The sequence below is a fragment of the Ovis canadensis genome, chromosome 4, assembly GCF_042477335.2.
Source record: "Ovis canadensis isolate MfBH-ARS-UI-01 breed Bighorn chromosome 4, ARS-UI_OviCan_v2, whole genome shotgun sequence".
Lineage (NCBI taxonomy): Eukaryota > Metazoa > Chordata > Mammalia > Artiodactyla > Bovidae > Ovis > Ovis canadensis.
Genome location: NC_091248.1, coordinates 101642279 through 101668994, shown reverse-complemented (window position 1 = coordinate 101668994; position 26716 = coordinate 101642279). Strand labels below are relative to the sequence as shown.

Here is a 26716-nt window from a genome sequence, read left to right as displayed (position 1 = left end):
TTTGGCTCTGTGTTTTTATTTTGTTTATTTATAATCAAATGAGTATGAGATATTAACACTCCTTTCCACCTAGTAGGCACTGCTGCTAAGTCACTTCAGTCGTGTCTGACTCTGTGCGACCTCACAGACAGGAGCCCACCAGGCTCCCCCGTCCCTGGGATTCTCCAGGCAAGAACACTGGAGTGGGTTGCCATCTCCTTCTCCAATGCATGAAAGTGAAAAGTGAAAGTGAAGTCGGTCAGTTGTATCAGACTCTTAGCAATCCCACGGACTGCAGCCTACAAGGTTCCTCCATCCATGGGATTTTCCAGGCAAGAGTACTGGAGTGGGGTGCCAAAGAACTAGCTACTATAACAGCACATTTCCATAGCAAAGATAATGTTGACTGCATACTCATATATTATGTACTACTAGTTAACATTATCAGTTAGTGTTAATGATGAGTAATACTAGAAATGCAAATAATGTTAACTAGCAATTCACATTTAATTAACATTTTTTTCTTCCTCCAAAAGATTTTCTGGCTATAATTTTGAATTACTATTTATCTTTGAATTTTATTTATTTTTTTTTCAAAAATATGTCAGCATTCATTCATAAGTAATTTCTAAATTTTTCTTAATTGTTATTTATTTATTTGGGCTGCATGGTATCCACGTGGGATCTTAGTTCCCCAACCAGAGATCAAACCTACATCCCTTGCAGGGGAAAGCACAGTGTCTTAACCACTGTACCACCAGGGAAGTCCCCATAAATAATTTTTAAATGAAGTAAGTTAATGCAGAATAAGTGAAGGTACCCCTGAATTTGTGTAAATATAATTTCTGAAGCATTGGAAGTGAAACAACTTCTTGGCTCTCCACATTTATTCTCGTGCCTGACCTAGACTAGGCCACAGTTAAAATACTGTAAAATATTGTATTTGTTCAGTGCTGGGTCCTAGGGGTAGGAGACCCTATACTACAAGAATAACAGGACAGGAAATTTCTTCCCCTTTCCTGGATTAGAGACCCACTCTGTGTTGACAGGCAGTCTGTCTTGGAATACTGTCCTTTCCTTTCTTGTCTGCCATCACACCAATACTATCCTTTTTTCAAGTCCTCGACTGTCCAGTCATGCTACCCTCAAATTCCCAGTGGTACCCTCCCCAGGGTAGCTCTGCACAGCTCAGATTGCTCTCTACTTGGAAATTACTCACACTTCTTTTCCTTCATGTCAAATGCCTGTTTCTTTGACACAGCTTGTTTGTTGTTTAGTCGCTAAGTCTGGTAAACAATCTACCTGCGAAGCAAGAGACGGGGATTCGATCCCTGGGTGGGGAACATCCCCTGATGGGTTACAGTCCTAAGGGTTGCAAGGAGTTGAACGTGACTGAGCACACACAGTTGCTAAGCCTTGTCCAACTCCTTGTGACCCCGTGGACTGCAGCCCACCAGGTTCCTCTGTCCAGGGTATTTCCCAGGCAAGAATACTGGAGTGGGTTGCCATTTCCTTCCCCAGGGGATCTTCCTCACCCAGGGATAAAACCCAAGTCTCTGGAATTGGCAGACAGGTTCTTTACCACTGAGCTACCAGGCAAATCCTTGACATAGCATATCTAAGAGTAATTGGTACATTTTGTCCTAAAATGAATAATTGATGACCCCACTCTCTTAGCCATATATATATTCAAGGGACTGTCTAGCTGATAGAATTCAAAAATAAAGGGGAAAGCATGTGTTGTAGGGGAAAGAAATTAGTTGGGACCAGGAGGGTCTCACTGCTGACCTGACCTTTGTCACCTTCTTTGCTGGTCACTAGCCTTCTTTGCTGGTCAGCCTCTTGTAGCTTCTCTCCAATTTAGATATTCTTCCCTTGTACACCCAGGAGATTTCTGAAAGTTTCCTCCCCAACTCCAGTCTCCACTGGCTTGCACAGAGAAGACAACAGTCAAAGGCAGGTAGTGGAGATGCTCACGGTTTTATGGTTTTATGAGGACTGTGTGGACTCACATTTGAGCCACAGGAAGGTGTTTGGAAAGAAATTTATAAAGTTTCCCTGAAAAAGAATGAAAAGTTATTTTTGGGTTTTTGCCCAGAAATGCTCTTCAATATAACTGCAAATTGCTTGAAATAATATATTATTGTTCATTGGTGTGTGTAACTGTGAAGGTGAATGCCAAAGCATCTGTCTATTAAAAGGAAGCCAAGTGTTGTTTTTTTTAAATTAAGAACTTAATTGAAAATCTAACAAATGTAGCACAATTTTTGAAATGAAAATAATTTTTAACTTAAAAGGAATCTCTCTACCTTCCTAAACGTCTTGAGAAAGGGCGGGGGGCGGAGGGGGGGGGTGACCTTCTTTGGACAGTTTGGTGACTGTTACCGGAGAAAATAAATAATACAGTCTAATATCAAGCCGGAATGGGTTTGTTAAGTAACACATCTACAGGGAAAGTTTTTCCAAGCACTTGTTGGAGAAAAATAATAATAATGCCTTTTTCCCGGAAAGGGAAAGAACCACACAGAGCTTAATGGAAACCTCGCAGCTCCAGCTGTGGGTCGTCCTTGTATTCACGGATTTTTCCACTTGAATTCCCTTTAGTTCTTGTTCATTGTCCCTCGCTCTGGAGAAAGGATTTCCTGCTACTTTTGCAATAAGCGCGGGGGCAAAGCGACTCGGGGCTCCCGCCGCGCCCCCAGGGGCACAGCCGGTCTGGCCCCGCGGCGACTGAGGGTGAGGGGGTCCCTGAGCTCCAGGAAGGTGCCCTTAGTGGGAAAGCGGCCACTCAGCCATCGCCACTCCTGGACCCTGAAACCCCTTCCCTCTGCCGCGAAACGGGCACGCCCGCAGCCACCCCGCGAAGGCCCGCGGAGACCCCAGGCCCGGGACTCCGGGCACACCCGGCCTCCCGGAGACCCTTCCGCCACGCCTTTGGTAAAAGGCCCGATGGAAGAAATTAGAGCAAGAGCTCGATCGCTTTTATTTCTTCCTCCCGACACAGAAGATGGAAATTTCCCGGTCCGGATCCCTAAAGGGAGGTGATAGATCGATGTTCCCGAGAGCTGTTCACGTGCCGCTAGCAGAGCGGCGGCTCTCCCGGAGATCGCGTAGTCAGTCGGCCCCGGAGCCTCTGCGCTCGCCCTTCCCCGCATCCCCCGCCCGGCCGACAACCCTCCATCCATCCCACCGCCGCGGGCTCAGCCCGGAGCTCCGAGGTCTAGTGTGTGGGGGTTCGAAAGGGTGGGGCTGAGTCCTCACGTCGCCCCTTCCCCGGTGCTGTGCAGGGAGACGCCGTGGGCGGGGGTCGCCTTTTCCCTTCAAGTACGACTCTCGACCTGCAAGAAGCTTTCGGAAAGGCCGACGGCTCACTTGGCCCCGGTATTTCGCTGCAGATGGAGTCAAGCCTAGGGGCCTGGCAGACGCAAAGAGGAGCGGGGTAGACCCCAGCAGCAGGGACAGCTCCGAAGTGCCCCAATCCCAAACTGGGACCCCACCCCCACCCCCACCCGCGCCCGGGTTTGGGCTGGAAGATGCTGCGGGGCGCACCTGCCTTCATCTCTGTAAGGCTGAAGTAAGACACTTTCAGGGAACAGAGGCGCAAAGCTCTGAGAACTGGGGTGTCCAGAAGTCACAAGGACGGTCAACCACAGCCTCTGTCGGAGTGCAGAGTGTGAGTATGTACCTAGAGAAAGGAAGCTAGGCAACAATGCGACGTGTTTCCCCAGGTGAAAAAGATCCCGGTGTAAAGAACTACCCAGAAGCGAATGCACATGACACAGCTTTCAGTTCAGTTCAGTCGCTCAGTCGTGTCCGACTCTTTGCAACCCCACGAATCACAGCAGCCAGGCCTCCCTGTTCATCACCATCTCACGGAGTTCACTCAGACTCGCGTCCATTGAGTCAGTGATGCCATCCAGCCATCTCATCCTCTGTCGTCCCCTTCTCCTCCTGCCCCCAATCCCTCCCGGCATCAGAGTCTTTTCCAATGAGTCAACTCTTCTCATGAGGTAGCCAAAGTACTGGAGCTTCAGCTTTAGCATCATTCCTTCCAAAGAAATCCCAGGGTTGATCTCCTTCAGAATGGACTGGTTGGATCTCCTTGCAGTCCAAGGGACTCTCAAGAGTCTTCTCCAACACCACAGTTCAAAAGCATCAATTCTTCGGCGCTCAGCCTTCTTCACAGTCGACCTCTCACATCCATACATGACCACAGGAAAACCAATAGCCTTGACTAGACAGACCTTAGTCATAAAGCTAGAAAAACCTGGGTTTGAATCCCAACAGCTACATGTTGTCCCCTCGTCCAAGATCTTGTCCTTAGGCAAGTTACTTAAACTTTCTGTAAAGAAGGTGATTGTGAGAGTTAGAGACATGTAAGCAGTTGTGGCCATTGTTATTTTTTTTTTATTTATTTCTTTTTGGGCCATACCACGGGGCATATGGAATCTTATTTCCCTGACGGCGGATTGAACCCCGGGCCCACTGCAGTGAAAGTGCAGAGTCTCAACAGACGGACTGCCAGGAAAGTCCCCTGTTAACTATTTCTGAATGTAGGGGTGGATTCAGAAGAAATTGTAGGAGGTCAGCCTCTGCCAATATACACGACCACTCTCCCACAATCCAGTTCCTCCGGGTTGGCTCAGGGTCCTTCTAGATCACAGTCATCTCGGCGGACCTTTAGCCCTGTCCCTGGCATGTCCATGGACTGGCTAGAACTGTCCAGTTCCAGGGTTATTTATACGGCCAGCCTGGTGGAAGGGGAGGAGACAGGGTGGGTCAACTCGATTGTCTCCAAAGAGCGCCAGCATTCCTCGGCCTTGCTGTTGGGAGGGGAGGCCGCTGGAGACGTGTCTTGGGGTCCACATGGGTATATTGTTAGCCAAGGCCTCCGAAACTGTACGGTTCTGATCTGGGGGTGTCAAACCACAAGCGAAGAATCCCAGGCCTCGGCCTGTGCCCAGTAGGTTGAGTTCAAGAGACTTTCAAGGACAAATTGCTGTTCATTAGTGTTTTCCAAAGTTTAAGGAAGCTAGAATGACGTCCTGAGTCAGCCCAGAAATGCTTGCACGGAAAGCGCTTGGAAAATGGGAAGCGGCACCGAAAGGCAGAGGAGGTCAAAGGCCGCCCCAACCTCGGCCTTCGTGACCTCAGCCTTGGCAGCCAAGTATAAAAGGCAGCGTTGAGGATAACCGCCAGCACGGAGTCTTGCCCCGAGCGTTGAACTGACAGCTCTTGTAGGCTGTTGGAAAAACGCCAATAGCGTGGAGACCCTGTGTGGGGCGAGGGCGCGCCCAGGATCACAGACCAGGATGTCTGTGGTGGGGGAGCCGCGAGCCCGCGGTAATGCCGGGGCCAGGCACGCGGTGGCCTTGAGGAGGTAGAAACCGATCACTCCCCAAAGAGAAAGATTCCAAGCCCAGTTTTGTGCCGGGACTAGAGCTGCTTATATATATATATATATATATATATATATATATATATATATATATATATATAGACACACACATATATATATATGTATGTATATATATATACTGGAGGGATGTTCTGGGCCCCCTCAGTCCTTTAAGACATCCTGCTTGCAGCTTTCTGAGTTACAGACACAGGGGACACGATTTTATGGCCCCACCCACAGCTTCCCACTCCGGAATGCTACGGTGACTTTTATGTCCCCTACTTTGCATTTTATATTAAAGTTAGCTTTATTTGTGTACTTATTTGCAGTGCGATTAAAAACTAAATCAGCCAATAATCATATTCTAGATTTGTCTGAAATCTCCTTTTGTGTTGTCCATCCCTTGGATCAGCGGTTCTCTGGTCCGGGAGGAAGTGGAGTTGATTTCGCAGAGTAGACACTTCTTCCTGGGCCCCGGCACAGGTTCTTTTATGGAGCCTCCACACTGTATGCACCTTTACAAAAACTGAAAGTGGTGTGTCAAGTTCTTTTTCTACTTTGTCAATTCCAGTTTGCCTATTTTACTCTTTTGTTAAAATAATTATTTATTTATCTATTCAGCTGCACCGGGTCATAGTTGTCACCCACAGATTCTCCAGTTATAGCACCTGGGCTCAGTAGTTGAGGCATGTGGGCTTAGTTGCTCCCTGGCCTGTAGGATCTTATTTCTCCCACCAGGGAATGGAACCCCTGCATTGTTGCAAGGCAGATTTCCTAACCATTGGACCACTAGGGAAGTCCCTGGTTTGCCTTTTAACACCACCTCCTTTCTGACATCCAACTGGTAACACCTCTCTTGGGTGTGATTGCCAAAAAGAAAACTTTAAATGCTGGAGTTTGTTGTTAAGGGTATTTTCTTAAAATGCCAAGGAAGCAAAGCTAATTGTAACTTCGGAAGGAGATTTTGGTAGGGAGGTAGAAAAAAAATTCATTCAAAGGGGTTATATTAGTAAAAGGTCAGAACTCAACAGAACTCGATTTCAAAAAGTCAAAAAGTGAAACAGAGAAATGCCAGGGTAGCAGCAAATTGTATCAGGGGAGGGCTTTTGTTAAGCATCCCTCCCCAGCCCCCACATACAAACCCAGAACTGGGTAATAATTTTTTAAACATACATCCAAGTTGCTATATTGAAGAAGCTTACTTATAGTCATTTATTCAAACTGCGCAGTTTTGTTACATTGGGTGATTGCTAGATGTGTTCTTTCATATAATTAGGACAATCTATCAGAAATTTGATTAATTTTAGAAATGCATAGCAGCTTCTAAAGAGATGAAATCTGCCTTAATCAAATTGGGATTTTTGAAAAGCTTTTGTGAAAGGTTAATTCTCACATCTACAGAAGAAATTGTCCTCTGGGGAACTCAAGGCTGGATGTGGGAGAGCAGGCCCCCAAGGATAAGGAAAGTCCTCAAGGTTGTGAAAAAATAATTTAGCAAATAGGATTCTTCAAGTGCATTTTAGCATTTCCATGTCTATAACCAGAAAGCAAATCATTGAACAGGACAGTTGTTTTAAAATATAGTTGTCTGAAAAACATTTGGGAAAAGTTTATAGCTTAACTTTTTAACAAGGTGATGGATAGCTTTTCATATGCAAAGTAGTTTTATTTTGAAATCTCTTTTCAATCTCAAAGCCTCCCAACAATAAAGTGGGCTTTGATTTAGTCCCATTTTACAGAAAAACAATTCAAGGCAAAGAGGAACTGCCACCGTCCATTCTGGTTAACAAGGAGTCCACTAGCTGTGTGGCCCTCCCCAAGCTGGCACTCCCCGGCTAGGAGGCCAAAGCAGGACGCCAAACTGGCATCATTTATTTCAGCCCTTAAAATGTCTGGGACACATCGGTAGGAGTACTTACAAAGAAGAAGTTTCTTAGAGGGGAGGAAAGTTTCTCAATTGCAATGGCTAATTGAAGAAACTAGTTATAAAAGGATAGAAAGAAACAAAGAGAAGGAAAGAGGATTATTATTTACCCTTTATGGGGCAGCAATGGGGTGGGGGCACTTAGTGGAGGCAGAATTCACTGCATACTTGAAAAAGTAGATGTTTTCTCCTCTTAAGTTCCTGCCTATACAGGTTTAACTAAAAGCTCTAGAATTTAAAATGACTGTAAACTGCTAATGGGTTGGACTGAATGTTAGAGAATGTGGCAAACTTTGCACACAGGTTTTGCAGAGAAAGGGGAGGCTGGAATAACAGATGTAGAAAGGCAGAGATGGGAGGGAAAAAAGGCCTTTCCTCTTTCCAATTTCCAATGACAACCACCTCGGCAACTGGGCAAGAGGGGAGCATGCCACTGCTCTCCCGCAGACGGACTAGACTTACCAGGCGGGAAGCACTGGGCGGAGGCATAGACCAGTCCAAAGAGCACCTGCTAAAATAAGGGATCCCACAAAACTATCCTTAGGTTTTCCTTTGCCTCCTGTTGTACAGGGAATCATTAAGAAAATGCCTCCAGCAGGGCTCCAGAATTTGAATTTGGGTGAACTCCGGAAACGGTGAGGGACAGGGAGGCCTGGCATGCTGCAGTCCTTGGGGTCGCCAAGAGTCAGATACAACTTAGAGACTGAACAGCTGCAGCAATCCCCAGGGGTAAAGAATCCACCTTCCAATGAAGGAGATGCTGGAGGCAGGGGTTTGATCCCTGGGTCAGGAAGATCCCCTGGAAAAAGGAATGACTACCCACTCCAGTATTCTTGCCTGGAGAATCCCATGGACACAGGGGCCTTGGCGGGCTGCAGCCCATGGGCTCCCAAAGAGCTGGATACCACTGAGCCACTAAACACACACATCTGAGCTCAAATGCAGAAAGAAAATAACCTAATCCAAAAGGTAAGACAGCAATTACACATGTTCTGTAGCTACTGCATTTTGCCTTTGGCCCTTATTTATGTTGGTCAGTTGGAGCCAGGTTGACAGCGGGGACTTCACTTATCTAGGATAATAATAATTTGGAATTTCCTATTAATATTAAAGGGTAATGAATTTGCTTTACAAATAAAAGGTCCACGTTAGCCAAATAAGAGGGCAACAGGTCCTTTGGAAAATGAGGGACCCCAATTACCATCATGTCCACTGCCTTTTGAACACAGCATATGCTCTCAATTTTTAGAACTCTTTTGCTATCAATGAGAAATCTAAATCAGCATCACTAAAGCCAATCACTATTTCTCTCCTTTTTTTTTTTTCCTCCCTCTCTGCCTTTCCTTTCAACACTGTTGTGAAACTTCAGTTACTCTCCCGCGTGAGCAAAAAGCTCAGGGAATCAGCGACTGTGCCAACACCGGGAACATATCCAGGCCCATGGTGCGAAAAACGGAATATGTGCTGTCGAATTATTACTTTTGTCCTTTAGGTTTACATCGACGCCCTTGTATTATGTAAATTTCTGAGAAGCTGTGAATCACAGGGTTAGACAGTAGAGGGTCCCCCCTCCACCCTCGCCTCCACTTGCAGCAGGAACCCGACCCCATTCAGCCTTTGAACGGCTCACAGCCTTGTTTCTTCCTCCCGCTTTTTACCCGGACCCAGCTTGCCTCCCCGCCCTCGATCTCGCGGATCTGCAGAGAATCAGAGCCGCCCACCCGGCCCAGGAGCCGCGGCGGGCCGCGTTCCCGACGTCAGCCGGCCGTCGAGGTCACCGCGGTTGGAGGAATGCCGTTTCTCTGCGCCCAAGTTCTGCATGTACGCGGAAGGCTTAGTTTCGCGGGGTTTCCGGCACCCTCTCCCTCTGTAAGACGGAGGGGAAACTCTGAGGTCAGCAGCCCCACTATTTGTGAAATTCAAAGGCTCAACAGAACTTAAAGAAGAGACGGTGAGAAGAGAAAAGGAAAAATGACTTCCAAATGACTTCACTTAGAAGGCAATGATTTAACCTAACATGGTAAAAGTTGTCAGATTCCTTAATGACGGATGGATCAAGCCTCATCTTGGGATCTTCCCGGCGTGGGTGCTACAGCTCAACTCTTGGAAAGGGGTCAACAGCTGTGGGATCTGGTCTGAGAGAGGCCTTAGGGAGGGAGGTGGCGGGGATCGCAGAAGAGCGTCCGCCCCTACTGAGAAAAGGGGGCCGGCCAGTAGCTGAACGATTCCTCAGCTTCAGGACTGGGGAAGCCACCCGCAGGCGGCCCTGGGGGCATTGTGCTCAGTGGCCAGCCGTCCCATCTCCTTGGAAGGGAGGAGAAAAAAGAAGGCACTTGACGGGGAGAGTTCAGGACCCGGAATAAAAGGACAAATTGGAGGGTGAGGGCAAGAGGGGAAAGTAGAAGGAAATTGTCTTAAAACAGGAGAATCTAGTTGGAAAATTCCCTCGCATTCCCCAGGACCGTCAGAAGACACGAACTCATTCTAAGCTCAAGCAAAAGGGCCCGAAGGGACTCTTCGTGGGGGCAGGCAGTGGGGGCTACAAAAACACAGTGCAGGACAATGGACTGAAAGGTTTTGGGGAGAGAACTCAGAGGTACTCCCGCCCCACCGTCTGCATATAAAATTGGCTTAAGGAGGTGTTCTCCGGGAAACTCAAAATGATGGGCAAAACTAATAAAAAGATGTTCTAGTTCCTTCTTGGGCGTGTTACCGCGCCAGGCCTGTTTTCTTTCACCTGACAACTAGATTCAATGACCCTTCAGTTACACTCTAAGTCGTCAACGCAAGTCTATTAGCAAATGTTCTGTTCAAAAACTTTACAAACACGATTTATCTGCCATCTGTTAACGTGGTCTTTAAACCCGATCCAGCACCCCCTCCCGCTCACGAAACTCTTTGGAGGTTTTGGAGACCCCCCGCCTCTTCTGGCAGCCTTGGGGCCTGGAGGGAAGGCAGCCGCTGCCCGATCCGCTGGGGTGCGCGGGGAGAGGGAGGAGAGTGATCACGCCCGGGAGGGGCCGCGGGGCCCCCAGGGCTGGTGGTGGTCCCCAGGGCCCGAGGTCGGAGGGATCAGGTCGGCGAGCGCGCGGCGCTGGTTGACCCCGCACCCGGGAGGCCGAGCCGGGGCCGCGGAGTCGGCTGGACTGGCATCGGCACCGCGCGGCGGGCGTGGAGGGAGGGTCGAGCGGTCGGAGCGGCGCCCCGGCTCCCGGCCCCCGCCTGGAGGCCGGAGCCACCGGTCGCCTTCGGTCTCGCTAACGTCATTTGAACTGTTTGGGACTCCTGAGCAAGAGCCAATGAGTGGAGAGTCCGGCCGGGGAGAGTGGGTCAGCTTTTGTGTTTCACTTAAGGCTTGTATCACCTGGCTCAGTTCCGGCCTGTATGTCGGGAGTGAGGCCGGCGCCCGAGCTCCCACGCCACCGGGAGGCAGTCCCCTTCGGAGGCCGGGGCCGGGGGCGCCAAGGCACCCCCAAGGCACCGCCAAGGCGGTGTTGGAGGCCCAGGCACCCGAGCGCTGAAGGTCGGTGCGGGGCGCTCGGACGGCCGGGGTCCAGGGAGGTAACAATTTATAAACGACTCTCAGAGATTTCTTTCTCGCCCAAAGATTTTGCTTTACCTCGATTGCTTCTCCGGTTTTCTAAGCTCGTTCACTGTGTTATTTGAATGGTAACTGTCGACTTTTATTTCGTGAGATAAGGAAGAAACTTGGAAAATGAAACTGCTTTAAACCTCGTGCGTAATATCAAAGAAAGGTCGTGTTGTGTGTTAAATACAGTTTTTATTTTGACCAAAAAAGCACCTTCAAATATATATCCCGACTGCGGCAAAACGCCAAGCGGCCAATTGCCTAACCGCGCTATCAGTGTAGGACAAGAGAGCCTACTTGAGGTATCCTTCTCATCGTTCACTTGCTGGGTTTCAGTAACATCGCTGTAAATTACCAGCAAAACTTTGCTGTTTTTTTTTTGTTGCTTAACTTCTAGGCAGCTCCTCGAATATGTTGGAGAAATTGGGTTGCTTGTTTATAAACTTCATTTTCCATCAAGTCCAACCCTGAATTGCAGCCTGGTAGTCTGGAGGGAAAACACCTCACCGGCCTGTGGGAACGGGTGAGAAAAAGCCTAGCGTTAGTGGAAGGGCAGAAACAAACCCAGGGCAGGTGTCCTGCCAGCTCATTACCAGCTCTCACCTTTGGGGCTCTTAATTTACTCTGACAAACTGACCTAATATGCAAATGCTGTTTTGAAAGGAGTAATTTCATTTGGTTTAAGGGAAACCCTAATATGAAAAAAAGAGTAACAACAAAGACCTAGGGATAAACAAGCCATATCCCCACCCCTCCTCCCTCAAAAGAAAGGAGGGGGTCTTCCAGTTAACTAACCTCCTTTACTCCTAACTTGTGATACTTACTTCCTTTCAAGTGCCATATGAAATTAGCAAGAATTCCTTATTTGCTACCAAACTAACCAAAAGCAAAAGTAGAAGCCTTAAATCTGAACTCTGGGCCCGTGTATTTGGTAATGTCCTGGAAATTTCATTCTCACGGTATACTCCTGAACTAATCAGAAGAACACAACAGACTCGTTCCTTGAACTCTGCAGACCCTTCCTATTTGTGTCCTATTCCATCACCCGCCTTCATCACACACAAGAAATAACAAAAGACCAGTCAGAGATAAAGACTGAGCAAAACTGTAGGAGAATTTATGAATGTTTTTCCTCCTCTAGAAGGAAGTACATTACCCTTGGTACTATTTATTAAATAGGAAAAAAGTGGGGATGAATCTAAATGCCTGGGAAAGTGTAAGGGGTCATCATCTTAATCTCTTCTCTCTTTTTTAGCTTTCAAGTTAACTAATAAGAAGCAAAAAGAAAGCCGGATAGTTGCTTTTGATGAAGAGGTGGGGGTGGTCGGTGATGGAAAGCCTTGAAAACCTTAAAAATGTGACTGGGGATGAAATAGGGCACTTGGTAGGAGGATGGATACATTATAATATTTCCCAGTCTATTTCTTAGTTTTTAAATATTCAGCAGTATTTTGACATCAAAGAAGAAGAGGTTAAAGACTGCGGGTTATTTGGTAACTGATGGTTCTATTATATTGTCTTCTATTGCAGATTGTACTAATCATGACCCGTAATGGCATTTCCTTGTGACAGGTACGTAAATGAAAAGTCTGTGAAAATTATGCAAGTTCTTGAAAAATATCAAGAACACAGGTTAGGAAGCATTGAGATGAAAATCAGATTCCCTAGAAAAAAGAAGAGAACTTTTAAATTACTTTTGCAAAACAGAACTTCTTTCTTCTTTTCTCAGAAAGTCTTAAATTAGAGTTATTTGGTTTCTTCCTACCAAAGGTTTTTCTGCTTCCCTTACACATCTCATGCAAGATAAACCACTCATTTGAAATTCACCTTCCATGAGGATTTAAAGTAGTAGGGCAAATGAATACTGCTTTTCTGTGGCTGGGAAGGGGAGGGATACTTAATCGTTAGTTCTTGTGAGCAAAGGGGGATTATAGGATTCTCCAAGAAAATTCAAAGAAACCAAGTTTCTATTTTGCTATTAACAAAACAAACAGGTCTCCTTTGCATTCTTTTAACAAACAATTTTAAAGTGTTGAACTGTTTTAGAAGCCTCTAAATTTGTCAAATAAGCTCTGCTTTCATTGGTGGTGTTTTTGTTGCTGTTATTTTCCAAATGTGCTTGGAAAAAAAAACCAAAGTACTGGATAGATTTGTTAATAAAATGGAAGAATTTACTGAATATTGTGCATTTTGTTTGAGAGAGCCTTAACTTAATAGAGTTTTTTTTAATTAATATATGTTAGTTTTTTTAATGGAAAATATTCAAGGAATGTTAGAATCACAAGACCTGGATTTATAAAGCACCTCCTCAGTCTTTAGGGTAAGGAAGATCCAGTCTAGTAAAGGACAGGTATAATTGCTACTTTGCGATATTTGTGTTACTCAAATGACACTATACTTTCAGACAACACTTGTCAAAAAGGCAAATCCGCAAGAGACCAGTAAAAAGCAAACCATTGAAATATTAACCCCACCAAACACATATACTTTAGCCAATAATTTTCCTTTATAGTTCAGTGTCCGATGAAGGAGAAATTTACCGGGGTCAAATCAAGGCTCTTTGCCGTTGAGGAGGAGGGAGTGGGGGAGGGGAGGAAGAGGGAGGGACGCGCGACAAACGTAAAACAAACTGGTGGCATTCAGGCAAGGAGACAGGTAACGTTCCGGAAGCGGGTGAGTTGTACATGTCAGCTAAGCGCTCCAAAGCTTTCCAGAGTCGGGCAGTTTCGTGCTTCTTTGCTTTTTCCTTTAAACTGGCACTGCATCGGAGGAGTGCAGCAGGAGGGGGATTTTTCGATGTTGAGAAGCGGCAGGTAGGAAAGGAAACCTGATCCGGCCCCAAAAGGCAGCAATTAAAGTCTTAACCGCGATCCATCTGTCGTGGGACCCCCACCCCCACTTTCCCTTAGCAAAGCCGTCCGGCGCTCTTTGTCTGAGCAGGGGAGAAGACACAGGTTCGGCCGCCCCAACAGCAAACGGAAAGACAGTTTCCAGCCTGGGCACACACCCAGGGTGCGCTTGGGCCGAGGACCGCTCCAAAGTGCCCCCGGGGGCGTGGTGCCTCTTCCAGAACCCCGGCCCGCGTTCTGCACTAGCCCCATTCTGCACTTCTCTACAGCTGCATCTGTCCTCTCTGCCAGGCGCCACCTCGAGACCTGAGACCGGGCACTTGCAGGCCTAGTGGCTAAGGCCAGTCGCATCTGGACCTTCCCCCCACCTGGCCCTTTGGCTACCTTCAACTTCCAATAGGACTCACGCCTCCTCCCCCATTTCCTTAGCAATCGGGTTTCCCCCACCCCACCCCCCACCCCCATCCATCCAGCTGCTCTGTTTCGCGGCTGGGCATCTCTCCGGCTCTCCCAGCCCAGACTCTCTCGGTTTCCATTCTCCTTGGCCCGCCGAGCAGAGGCGGGATAGTTCCCCCCAAAAAGACAGAGGGAGTGGCCCCTAGCTTCTTCTGGGCAATGGGGTAGGAAAAAGGGACTACTTTGGAGTATATGGAGGTCAATTTCCTCCGCTTGGGGTCCAACTTTGCATTCGGTGTGTAAGTGATCAGCGGCTCAACAGTTCCAGGGTTTCTAGCCTGCTAGCATCCAGCTTCCCACCGCCGACCCTTTCCATCGCTCCTGCTGGAAGAGGACGCCCACACCCGCTTGGCCCGATGTCTGGCACCCGCCACCACCCGCTCTACACGCACCCATTCGGGGTAACTCACCAGGTAGATGGCACCCTGGGCTGCTGCGGGTGGCCACTCACAAGAGCTTGCAGGCCGCGAGACCCGGGAGCTGGCATCTCTGCGTTGTTCCTCTGCCTCTCGGCGCAAGCTCCCGGCTTCCGGCGCGGGCTCCCGGCTCCCACGCCCTCCCGGTGCAGCGGCTAGTGCATGCCCGGCACCAGCACATCTGCCCGCAAGGCTAAGCTCTGCACGATCGCAGGCTGGCCAAGGGGAGCGACCAGGACCGTGCGCACTGCTGCGCCCGGAACGCTCCTGGCCGCGCCCGCCTGAGCGGTGGGAACCCGCGCTGCCGGAGTCACTGGCCCCGGAGTCTTCCGGGAACACTCCTTACGCTCCGCAACAACTCCCGGGGAGTTTTGGCCCAGACGCCACACCCAGAGGGCGCTTGGAAGAGGGGCGTTGCAGGACACAGTCTCCAAGCGCTCTCTCCGAGGCGGAAGCGCGGCTAAGGCCACTCCCGGAGCGCGGGCAGGTCGCTGTGCTCATCGCCCCCATTTGCCCCCCTGCACACTCACCCTGGCTATCGCCCGCGCTTCTCTGGGGAGGCATGTGGACACCAGCAATCAGAAGATTGGAGGAGGGAATCAATAACATTGCTTCCCTTCTCTGCCCTACAGTTATTTAAAATGCTCCGAGAGAGCTCTAGTTGAGCGTAGGTACTTAAAGACTCGTTCCGGGAAAGCGCGCGCGTATATTTGTGTGTTAGGGGGGCGGGGGTGGGCTCGGTCCTAGTCGAGGTTTCTTTTGGTGTGACTCCCGCTTATTCCCTGCAACTCCTCCTTAACTTTGTGGACGGAGTGTGTCTTTCCCAAGCTTTTGTCGTGGCATCGCACTTACAAAACCACAAACACAAAACAAGCCTCTGATAGGCCTTTAATCTCAGAGGCATTTAGGGAGGCTAGTTACCTGCTGGCGTCTTCCAAATGGTCCAGAGTCGGTTCGGGCCGCGGAGACTTCGGGATTCCGGGAGCCCTCGGTCCTGGGCCCCGAAGGAAGAGAGAGACTGCGGTGAGGAGGCGCGGCTCCCACCCGGGTCCAGCACCGGCCCGGAGAAACCAAGCGGGGAGGGCTAGGATTTCGCTGCCGGAGGCTTCCTGGCCGTGGCTTTCTAGAGCCTGGCGTTTGATAAATATAGCCTGGCGTTTGCCCCTGAATTAGAGTCTGTTTCCTTATTTAGCCCTTGCACAATGATTTTAGATGATGTCATTTAGAGCTAAACGAGAAAATTGATCTCAGATTTGCTTGGCCTCTAAAGCCTGGTTAAGCAGATTGAGAATTAAAAAGACAGAGGAAAAAGCAAAGGGGGGTGGGGCGGAGGAGACCGAAGTGTGCGCCCGAAGAGTGTGTGCGCGGAGGGGAGGGCCCGCAGCGCGGAGGAGAGCGCCCCCGCCTCTTCTGGGCGGGGGAACCTCACTTGCCAATGAAAAGTAGTCACTGACTGCCGAGGGGGGGAAAAAAGTTTTCCTGTTGACTGTTGGAAGCGAATTGAGCAATTATCTAGTTTACCTTCTCCTCTTGGAAGTTAACGATTGGCGAGATCTTGGCTGCGTTATTGACACAACACTTTCTATTGATAGAAATAAGTAGTGATTGTCCCCGAGTCATTGGTGCGCCAAGAACTCTGCGATGGGCTGGCAGGAGTCCATTGGGCTGGGCAGGCAGGTTCGGCTGGTGATGCTGGGGAGGAGGAGGAAGAGGCTGCTGGTGGTGATGGTGCCCGTCCCCCTCTCCGCAGGTCTGTGACAAGCAGGGAACAAGGCAACGACGGCGCAACCCGGCCCCGGCTGACGACGGACGCTGGCGACTCCGACATGGACAGTAGCTGCCACAACGCGACTGCCAAAATGTTAGCGACTGCTCCGGCCCGGGGCAACGTGATGAACACCTCCAAACCCTTGGCTTTCTCCATCGAAAGAATCATGGCACGCACCCCCGAGCCCAAAGCCCTGCCCGTCCCCCACTTCCTGCAGGGATCCGTGCCCAAAGGGGACCCCAAGCACTCGCTGCATCTTAACTCGTCGATCCCCTGCATGATCCCCTTCGTGCCTGTGGCGTACGACACGAACCCGAAGGCGGGGATGACGGGCTCGGAGCCCCGGAAGGCGAGTCTCGAGGCTCCGGGGGCCCCGGCCTCAGCACCCGCGGCGCCCGCGTTCAGCTGCAGCGACCTGCTCAACTGCGCGCTGAGTCTCAAGAGTGACCTGGCCCGCGACGCGCTGCCGCTGCAGCAGTACAAGCTGGTAAGGCCGCGGGTGGTCAACCATTCCTCCTTCCACGCCATGGGCGCCCTGTGCTACCTGAACCGAGGTGACGGCCCGTGCCACCCGGCGGCCGGCGTCAACATCCACCCGGTGGCCTCCTACTTCCTCAGTTCCCCTTTGCACCCCCAGCCAAAAACGTATTTAGCCGAAAGGAATAAACTGGTGGTCCCGGCGGTGGAGAAGTACCCCTCGGGAGTAGCTTTCAAAGACTTGTCTCAGGCTCAGCTGCAGCACTACATGAAAGAAAGCGCCCAGCTTCTGTCGGAAAAAATAGCATTCAAAACCTCTGACTTCAGCCGAGGCTCTCCTAACACCAAGCCCAAAGTTTTCACTTGCGAAGTGTGTGGAAAGGCAAGTACTGGGGGTAGGGGGTGGGGAGGCGGAGGCGGTGAGTCTTCTTTCCTTCCTTCCTTCTAAATTTATTTTGTAATTATTTGTATACATTTATCAGAGTGTTATCACCTCCTTCCTTTTCCTCTACCCGGGGGTGATCTCCAAGGGCTGTTTGGGCTAACCTGTTGTACTTGTGTTTAATTTTAAGGTCTTTAACGCGCACTATAACTTAACCCGTCACATGCCGGTGCACACAGGAGCCAGGCCCTTCGTTTGCAAAGTGTGTGGAAAGGGCTTCCGGCAAGCCAGCACCCTGTGCAGACACAAGATCATCCACACCCAGGTGTGTTCGACTGTATCAGTTTCACCTGGTTTGTTTCCGAACGGTTTTGTTTTTGTCTTAATGGCGGATAAACTCTTACTCCCTACAGTTAAGGTTTGTGTGAAATGTGCGGGCTGGACGAAGGGGAAATGCCGGTATTGTTTGCCTTTGTTCTGCTTAAAAGCATGAGGGAGAGCATGACAGTGTTTTCAGTTTTTCAGACTCCACTCAGTAACAACGTACCTTCATTTCTCTGCTTGTTTCTTCTTTGCGCTTAGGAAAAACCCCATAAATGTAACCAGTGTGGCAAAGCGTTTAATAGAAGTTCTACTTTAAACACGCATACCCGAATACACGCAGGCTACAAACCGTTTGTGTGTGAATTCTGTGGCAAAGGATTTCATCAAAAAGGTATGGAACCCAGAAGGCGTTGTCTTTCGCGGGAGTCTTACCGAAAGCCCTCAGTTCTGGAGGCTGTTTTAGAAGATGCGTTTTAAGTGCATCTAGCTACCAGCGCGTGCGTTGCCTTTCCAACCTCCTACCCGTAAGTGGGATTAGACAAAGGCATGGCTCTTACACAGAGGGGATATTTCTTTTTAACCTCTTGTTCTCGTTTTATAGAGTTGGATTAATAACTATTGTATTGAAATGTGGCGGGAACGACCTCATTGTCTATATTTAAAAATAACTTCTGGGAGCCGAGTGCAGGTGGGCATCTAAGTCCCGCCCGGGGCTGTCGGATCTGTGGCCCCTCTTCTCCCGCCTCTTGGTCAAGCTCTCTTTTCAGGTCCACGTCCCTGTCGTTTGTCTGTTGCAGGGAATTACAAAAACCACAAGCTGACCCACAGCGGGGAGAAGCAGTTCAAGTGCAATATTTGCAACAAGGCTTTCCACCAGGTTTACAACCTCACGTTCCACATGCACACCCACAATGACAAGAAGCCCTTCACCTGCCCCACGTGCGGCAAGGGCTTCTGCCGGAACTTTGACCTCAAGAAGCACGTCCGGAAGCTACACGACAGCGGCCTGGGTCTGCCGCGCCCGTCGGCTGGGGAGCCAGGTGCGGACCCGTCGCCCCCTCTCCAGCCGCCGCCGCCGCCCGCGACGCTGCCGCCTCTGCCGCCGCCGCTGCCGCCCCCGGGGCCCTTGCAGCCTGGGCTCCATCCGGGCCACCAGTGATCAAGGCCAAAGTCTCTTCCCCGCCCCAGCCGGGGTCCCCACTCCCGAAGCAGCTGGTGGAATAGAGCTGGACCTCTCTACCCAAACTCGTCTGTAGAACCCAGGGCATGTTGGGCCCTACGCGTTAGCGCCAACCAGAAGCCTCTGAATCCCCCGGTGTTTTCGCCTCTTGCATGCACCTACTACATGGTCTCGTGTATTATATGCTATATAGGCACTAACAATTATGAGAAAACTTGGGGGTTGGTTTGTGTTCTGATTTTTTTTTTAATTTGGAAAGACTTTCATCTCGGGTGGAGAGATGGTGTTTCTTTTGTTTTTTAAAACAAACTTTCTGCTGTATTTATTGAGATCTGTATTATCCTACGTGGGGATGCTGCAACCGTTTTAATTTTATTATTGTATATATTCCCATGGTGTTGATTCTGCAATCTTGAGATGCCTGCCGATTGTTTATTACCATTTTCTCTTTCCCTGAGGTCAAAAACAAACTCTGTGTGTATGTTATATATACACGCATAGATGTGTGTGTCTGTTAAGACACACGCCACATTCATGAGCGCACATGCACATATGCACACGTACACGTTAGATAAGGGTGGTTCATTATGGATGAATTTGAAGTTGAAATTTTGGTTTTGATTCTTGCACGTGAAAACTGATTCATTGACTGTTGGAAATAAATCCTTGGAACATGCTTATTTAATCAACAACCTTCAGGGCTCTGTTCCTGTTTTTCAGCTAGAGATCACTGATTCTGACCCCCTCAGCCCTCTTCTATTTTAAAATATTCAACCATGGATTGGTACCGACAATCTTGGTGAAAACATTCACCAAGAGCAAATAATAGTCTGTCCAAATAACAGCAAATTGTTACAACTTTGGTAAAGTAACAAAATTTGATTTCAGTTCAAAGACAGAAGATGTGGCGCTTTCTAACAGGAGCATATCTTTGTCCTGGACCATCGGATGTGTTTGTGGTGCAAAGTTAAGTGGGAACAACCTATCTGGAAGGTACATGTAATACGCTTCTTCACACAGGATTACAAGGATGCCCTGTAAATGAGGGATCTATTGTTCATATCCTGGAGGCACATACTGACTTGTACACAGCTGGCAAAGGGAGCCTGCATGTTTTTATGTGTCTATGTATGTTTGTAGACGAATATACCTCCATTCAAGGAGGAAACATGGATGAAAACCAAACTGTGGCGGGTGCCAGGTCCTTGAAATGCTTCAAGTGTTAATCAGCAGCTCTGCTGTGAGCTCGGGCTCTGGTGTTTTCTAACTGCAAGTCTCTCCTGTTTTCTTGCCAAAACAGTGAAACAACTGCTAAAGACTTTAATTAAGAGGGGTAATTAGTTCAGATTTATCAAAGCCGGGTTGTTATACTATTAGCTGCTCAGTAGAAGCTGCCAGACAAGCTCCCAGCCCAGCCCAGCCATCCCGCTGCAGCGGGGCGCATCCAGGGAAAGAGGCTGGGGGTGGGGGGAGTGGGCAGCAGGGGTCCCCGTAGCCCCGGGAGCCTCGGGGTGCTTCTCGGCCCCTCCCTCGGCCTGGCGCTCCGGCTAGGCCAGGCTATGATGCAGGACCCACCGCGGATCCTCACCAAGAGCTTAGGATCCCCTCCCGCACCGGGGCAGGGCGGTCTTCCCCGCCCTCCTAGTGCCTCGATGGTCGCAAGAGAGGTGCGGGGGAAGGAGTTTAAATTTTTGATCTGGCCTCAGAGTCTTGAGGGGCGCTGAAGGAAATGCGGCGAGAGACGACAGGCTGGAGGAAAGGAAGATAGGCAGGGGGCACCTCCCGGCGAGGCGGCGATTTCCTTGTGAACCAGAGCCCCACATTTCCAGGTAGTGGAAGGATTGACGGCTACCAGGATCCGAGAGCTGACAACACAAGGGGTTCCTCGGGGGTCCAAGAGTCAGAGAGGTGGTAGACACCCTGAGTGAGGCGACCACCAACGAGTGGGTGAGCGGGTCCCACAGGACACCCTCGCCAAGTTCCACTGGAACCCCTCTCGGGTTGGGGAGCCCAAGGCCCCGGGCACGGAGTGGACAGCAGAGCTTCGGAGAGTAGGGAATTCCTGGTTCCGCGTGCAGAGGTCGCGTCTAGACTTCTCAGCCCTTGAGCTGGGACGCACGCCCTTCATCAGTCAACCCATTGCCCCCGGGGCACTGGGACTCTGAAGTCCCAATCTGGCAATCTGGAAATCGAACCCCAAACTTTCTCTTTTCTTGACCTCTCTTTTCTTGACCTTTCTCTTTTCTTCTGGAGGAGGTCAAGGGATATGAACAATAGACCCCTCCCCTTATCCTTTGCTGAGACTAGATCCCTGTTAGATTTAACTTCAGAAAGAGATGGAGAGTTTTGAAATTCCATAGGTGGATAAATTCTGAATCTACAAGGCTGGCAGAACCGCCAATCCTGTTGAATATCGCAGCCAAGTGAAAAATCTTGTCCGAGGTGCTGGCCACATTCCCTCAGAGCTGCCTGAACCCCAGGGAGCTTGGGGGAAATGTCTCCTAGCTTACAGACATCCACTTTTTCCGAGGTGGCTTAGTCGGATCTTGAAAGCGTTTGTTCTCTTTAGGTACACAGAATGAAGTCAGAGTTCATTACAAAGGGCAGAAAATGGCCTTTGCCTCTTGAATTTATTCTCAATAAGTATTTGAACTTATTCTCAAAACCAGGAGGTAATTCTCCCAGACTTTCAAGTTACACAATTTTACCGGTAGAAAAGAAAATGAGCGTATTTGAGGAAAAATACTAAGCCATAAAACACTTATAGTTAGGAAGTACTTATAAGTGGTCCTCCCATCTTTTAGCCCCTGCCAGTGTACCTTGACTTGTGTTGAAAAAGTTTTCTAGGGAAGGATAGAATTGGTCTGTTGAGGGGGGCCGAGGTATACAGGATCTGCTATTGTAATCTGGAATGACCTTTTGCAGGTCTGATTTGGGATGGGGCAGCCATTCCAGAGAAGACAGGCAATGGAATCGTTGTCTGTCTGATCGCAGGTTTCAATAGCCTGAAGTAGTGATGATTAAGTAGGAGAAGCCAAAAGGAAATTCTCAAAACTAAGCACTCAGGAGAACTACTTGTCAGGAGGTGAATCATCGATGAACTTTGATTTATGACAAAGCTGTTAGAACTCACTGAACATCAAGGAGAATCTCTTTAAAGACAGGATGAGCTTAGAGATTAGTTGGAGTGGTGGCTGCTGGGGAAGGGGGTGTTGAAAATTGATGAAAAGGGCTACTTAGCTAATAGTCAATAGAAGACCTTACAGTTCTCCCACTTCCAACAGATATTAAAAGGTGCCCTTTCACTCTCTAACCTGAATATTTGTGTTTGTGTGTGCTTCTGTAAATGTTTGTGTTCATTCATGAGATAGGCACCCCAATGGTATGCATCACAAATTGACTCATATCTCAATCCACTGTCTTTAGCCAGCAAATTCTCTTCTTTAGGAAGGAAGAATGGCCAGTGTTCCCATTATCTGCAGAGGGAAACGGTTTATCTTCAACTCTCAGCTGGAGTTATTCATAACTTTGGGTACAGGGGAAGGTGGCCCATCAGACTGCAGGAACCAGTTTTAGAATGTTGCTGATCTGGGGCCTTTATGTTTTGTTCACTTTGTGAAATCACAATGTAGAATGGAATTAGTAACATAAGTAGTTACTGCCTACACATTTTATTTTAATCCAGATCCCAAATTCTGATTTCTAATAATCTCTTCTCAAAGGGTATAAAATGTTCCAACTTTTAAAAATTTAGTTTGAGAACAAGTTGTTATTGTGCAAGATTAGGACTGAAGTGTCAATTTTTCAATAGTAAATGAAAGGATATTTTAGGGGCTCATCAGAGCAGTTATTTGTTCATGAAGTTTGCAGCTTAGTGAGTTTCTTGTAGAACTTTGCTCCTTTCTAAATGTGAAAGGAAGGAATCCACAAGGTGCAATGGAATCTAATTTCCAGAAATGTGAACACTGTTTAATAATTGCCCCTTAGTTTGGCAGGTAAGTCAGAAATCATGATTTTGTTAGATGTGGTGACAACTCAAAGCATTGACTAAATTATAACTGCAATGGAACATTTTGTCTCTGCAAAATATTTATCCCCAAATATATAGTATAAAATACAAATGATCTCAAATTCAAAATTAGGGTTTAACATTTTGGTTTGTTACTTTATAAACCATTTTAATAGATAAAACCTTTATGATGCATAAAATTTTTGATTTTAAGGGATCATGACTTGCTCTGTTACAAACAGTATATTTTCAAAAGCATGAAAATTAAACACAAACCTAAATCTCAGTGGGTAACAATATGCAGTTGTTGTCTGGAAACATTGCCTTTTTCTATATTTTTGCCAAAAACATGTTACTTTCACTCTAGAAATTTGTTTCCATTAGGTTAATTAAAGACCAAAAATAAATCGTATTTGCAATTATAAGATACCTTATTATAGATTTCATTGTTTCTAGAAATCTGTTCATATGTCCATTCCAGCTCTAGGCAGACTAAAAACAGATACATTCATCAACACACTGATCTTTAATATTCTATTGGTGTTGAAGCAATTGCCAGTTCAAGGCAGTATAGGTTACTTACTCCAGGCAATAAAGAGGAAGCTTGTTTTTTAAATGACCTTGATAGGAAAATCTACCTCCGCTATTATATGTTTTCTGCTTGTATTGTGACATGTTGCCCATAATGAACTTTGAAGAAAAGTCAAAATCCATCGTGCATTTCACCATTCAAATATCACAAATAACCATGTACATTTTCTGTTCAAGTTCAAGGTGATTTTGGTGTCAAATGAAATCATATTGTTATTGGTCTTATGGAGATCAAGTTACTAAATAAAGATGAAATAAAATTCTGTCAGTACAAGTCTGCAGGGCTAATATTTTACTGACAAACAAACAAATGTTGCTCATGGGTACAAAGCTCTGGGAGTAGGGAGAAACAGCATCATGTACCAGTTCCTCACTCAAGCTACAAATCTATTCCCCAGTGAAGAACAGATTTCCAGTCTGATTGAATGTTCTTCTCCTTGATAGCAATAATATACACTTTTTTGTGTGAGAAATATAAAAGTTCAGACCAATACGGAACCCTTGAAGCATAGTAGCAATATTGAGATGTCTCTTGATAGCCCACATAGAAATGTAACTGGAGGAGAAACAGCTCCAGTACTCTCGCCTGGGAAATCCCACGGACAGAAGACTTGGACGTGACTGAGCACTCACGCATACATAGAAATGTGTCACTTCAATGTGAACAAAACCTGGAACTGGTGAAACATTCCACACATGTAAATTGTTTGCACAAATTTCTGAATAAGATTTGCATTTTTTAAAATTTCGGCCAGAACTAAAGTTTGGAAGAAACCTCTACAGAACAAACAGCCTAGTTTCTTCAACAAACAGTAGTGAGAGTGTAGGAGGGAGAGCTGGAAAAAGAGAAGCAAGTGGTATGGAGACCTGTAGAAAGGCTGAGGGCAAGGAGGAAAATGATGAGGGCAAGGAGGAAAACAACTATCACTTAAAAGAGATTTAAAAAACTTTTTTTTTTAATGTGGACCATTTTTTTAAAAGTCTTTATTGAATTTGTTACAATATTACTTCTGTTTTATGTTTTAGCTTTTTGGCCCAAAGGCATGAAGGATCTTAGCTCCCCGACCAGGGATTGAACCTGTGGGTTGCAAGAAGGGGAAGGCTTAACCACTGGACCACCAGGTAAGTCTCAAAGAGATTTTAAAGATGGTTGCCATGTTTTTAACATAGCAATTCAACAGTTGCTAAAATAGTGCTATTAATAATCAATTGCTACATATAAATCTTATTTCAACCCAAAATTAATGAAATAAACTGTAAAAATGAAAGTTATTTGTAACATCTGAGACAATTAGAAATTTAAACACTGTTTAATAAATTAACAAATCATGTTTACTTTTTGAGATATGAAAAAAGAATAGTGGTTTTGTTAAAAAAAAACAACAACAGTTCTTTTAGAACTGTATTCAGTGATTTAAGAGTGAAGTGATATCTGGAATTTGCTTTAAAATAATGCAGAGGAAGGGAAGGGGTATGAGTACAGATGAATAACATTAGCCATGAATTAATCCTTGTTGAAGCTAGGTAATGGTAAACAATACTATATTATACAACTTAAATACTTTGATTCAATTTAAATCTTCACTTAAAAATATTTTACAGTAAGTTGTATCATAAAACATTTTCTCCCTAAACACTCATTTTCCTATCACCTGAAAGCATTAATTGTGTATACTGAATAAGGCATTAATTGTGTATGCTGTTCTTTTTAGTCTGATTCTAACATTAATTCCATTACAATATAAAACCTTAAACATTTTGTAGAATTACATAATACTACAATAAAGCAATTAAATAACTGTCAGTTTATGGAAGAGAATGTAGAAGAAGAGAACCACTGAATTTCCTACTCTCTTGAGAAGCAAAGTGTGGGAGTAGATGACAATTGAAAGATTTTATTGGTTAAGATATTTGAGACAGTCAGAAGAAATATATATATGCTAGTGTTAAGTGAAAAGCAGTACAGAAAAGGGAAACCTCAGCATTGTGTAGTCACTCAGTTCCAAGAAAACCAGAACTAAAGTTCAGTGTTCATTCATTATTTCATTGATTCATTCAAAGTGCTTGGGTCTGGGTATCCAATAAGAATTAACACTCATATTATTTTATCTTCCTGGAATTCACATTTTAGCTTGGAAAACAGAAAATTATGTATAGGCTCAACAGACTTCCCTTTCACTAAGACTGATGTGATCTTCATGGATGAAAGACCTCCTTGCTAATATAGGACCTAATGTAGAGCCTCTGGTATGGTACCATGGGACCAGATGACTAGCTGCTGGTACATTGATTACACTGGACTCCTTCCTCTTGAAGGACAGCATGTTGTTTTTTGCTGGAAGAGATACATATTCTGTACATCAGTCAGTTCAGTTCAGTCGCTCAGTCGTGTCTGACTCATTTTGACCCCATGAATCGCAGCACGCCAGGCCTCTCTGTCCATCAGCAACTCCCGGAGTTCACTCAGACTCATGTCCATCGAGTCAGTGATGCCATCCAGCCATCTCATCCTGGGTGGCCCCCTTCTCCTCCTGCCCCCAGTCCCTCCCAGCATCAGAGTCTTTTCCAATGAGTCAACTCTTCTCATGAGGTGGCCAAAGTATTGGAGTTTCAGCTTTAGCATCATTCCTTCCAAGGAAATCGCAGGGCTGATCTCCTTCAGAATGTACTGGTTGGATCTCCTTGCAGTCCAAGGGACCCTCAAGAGTCTTTGTCTTTTTTGTGCATAGTGCCTTTGCCAGCACTTTTATTTATGGGTTCGCTAAATTCCTCCTTTACTTTTGTATCGCATGAAATTTTCAGGCTAAGAAATTTTACAGCAAGAAAATGGGGCTACTACCCAGTGAATACAGAGAAATTTGCAATGCCGATGTGTTTGAACTGTGGTGCTGGAGAAGACTCTTGAGAGTCCCTTGGACTGCAAGGAGATCCAACCAGTCCATTCTGAAGGAGATCAACCCTGGGATTTCTTTGGAAGGAATGATGCTAAAGCCGAAGCTCCAGTACCTTGGACATCTCATGAGAAGAGTTGACTCATTGGAAAAGACTCTGATGCTGGGAGAGATTGGGGGCAGGAGGAGAAGGGGACGACCCAGGATGAGATGGCTGGATGGCATCACGGACTCGATGGACGTGAGTCTGAGTGAACTCCGGGAGATGCTGATGGACAGGGAGGCCTGGTGTGCTGTGATTCACGGGGTCACAAAGAGTCGGACACGACTGAGCGACTGAACTGAACTGAACTGAACTGAAAATGCCTAAGAAATCCAAAGCATATAATTGGTGTTATCCATCATATATATCTTACAAATAGCTGAGAAAAGAAAAGATGCTGAAGGCAAAGGAGAACAGGAAAGATATATGCATTTGAATGC

The 26716-nt window shown here is 47.1% G+C and overlaps 1 protein-coding gene across 2 annotated transcripts; it reads left to right on the top strand.

Moving 5' to 3' along the window:
• Positions 1-16437: 16437 nt before the first annotated feature.
• Positions 16438-18721, top strand: FEZF1 (FEZ family zinc finger 1). Of its 2 annotated transcripts, XM_069588822.1 has the most exons (5): positions 16438-16866; positions 17017-17238; positions 17429-17563; positions 17821-17953; positions 18360-18721. In XM_069588822.1, exons 1-5 carry the CDS (start codon positions 16438-16440, stop codon positions 18719-18721), a joined length of 1281 nt encoding a protein of 426 aa, XP_069444923.1. The 2 variants fall into 2 exon arrangements, with proteins under 2 accessions (XP_069444923.1, XP_069444922.1); XM_069588821.1 differs by having other exon boundaries at positions 16438-17238.
• Positions 18722-26716: the final 7995 nt, after the last annotated feature.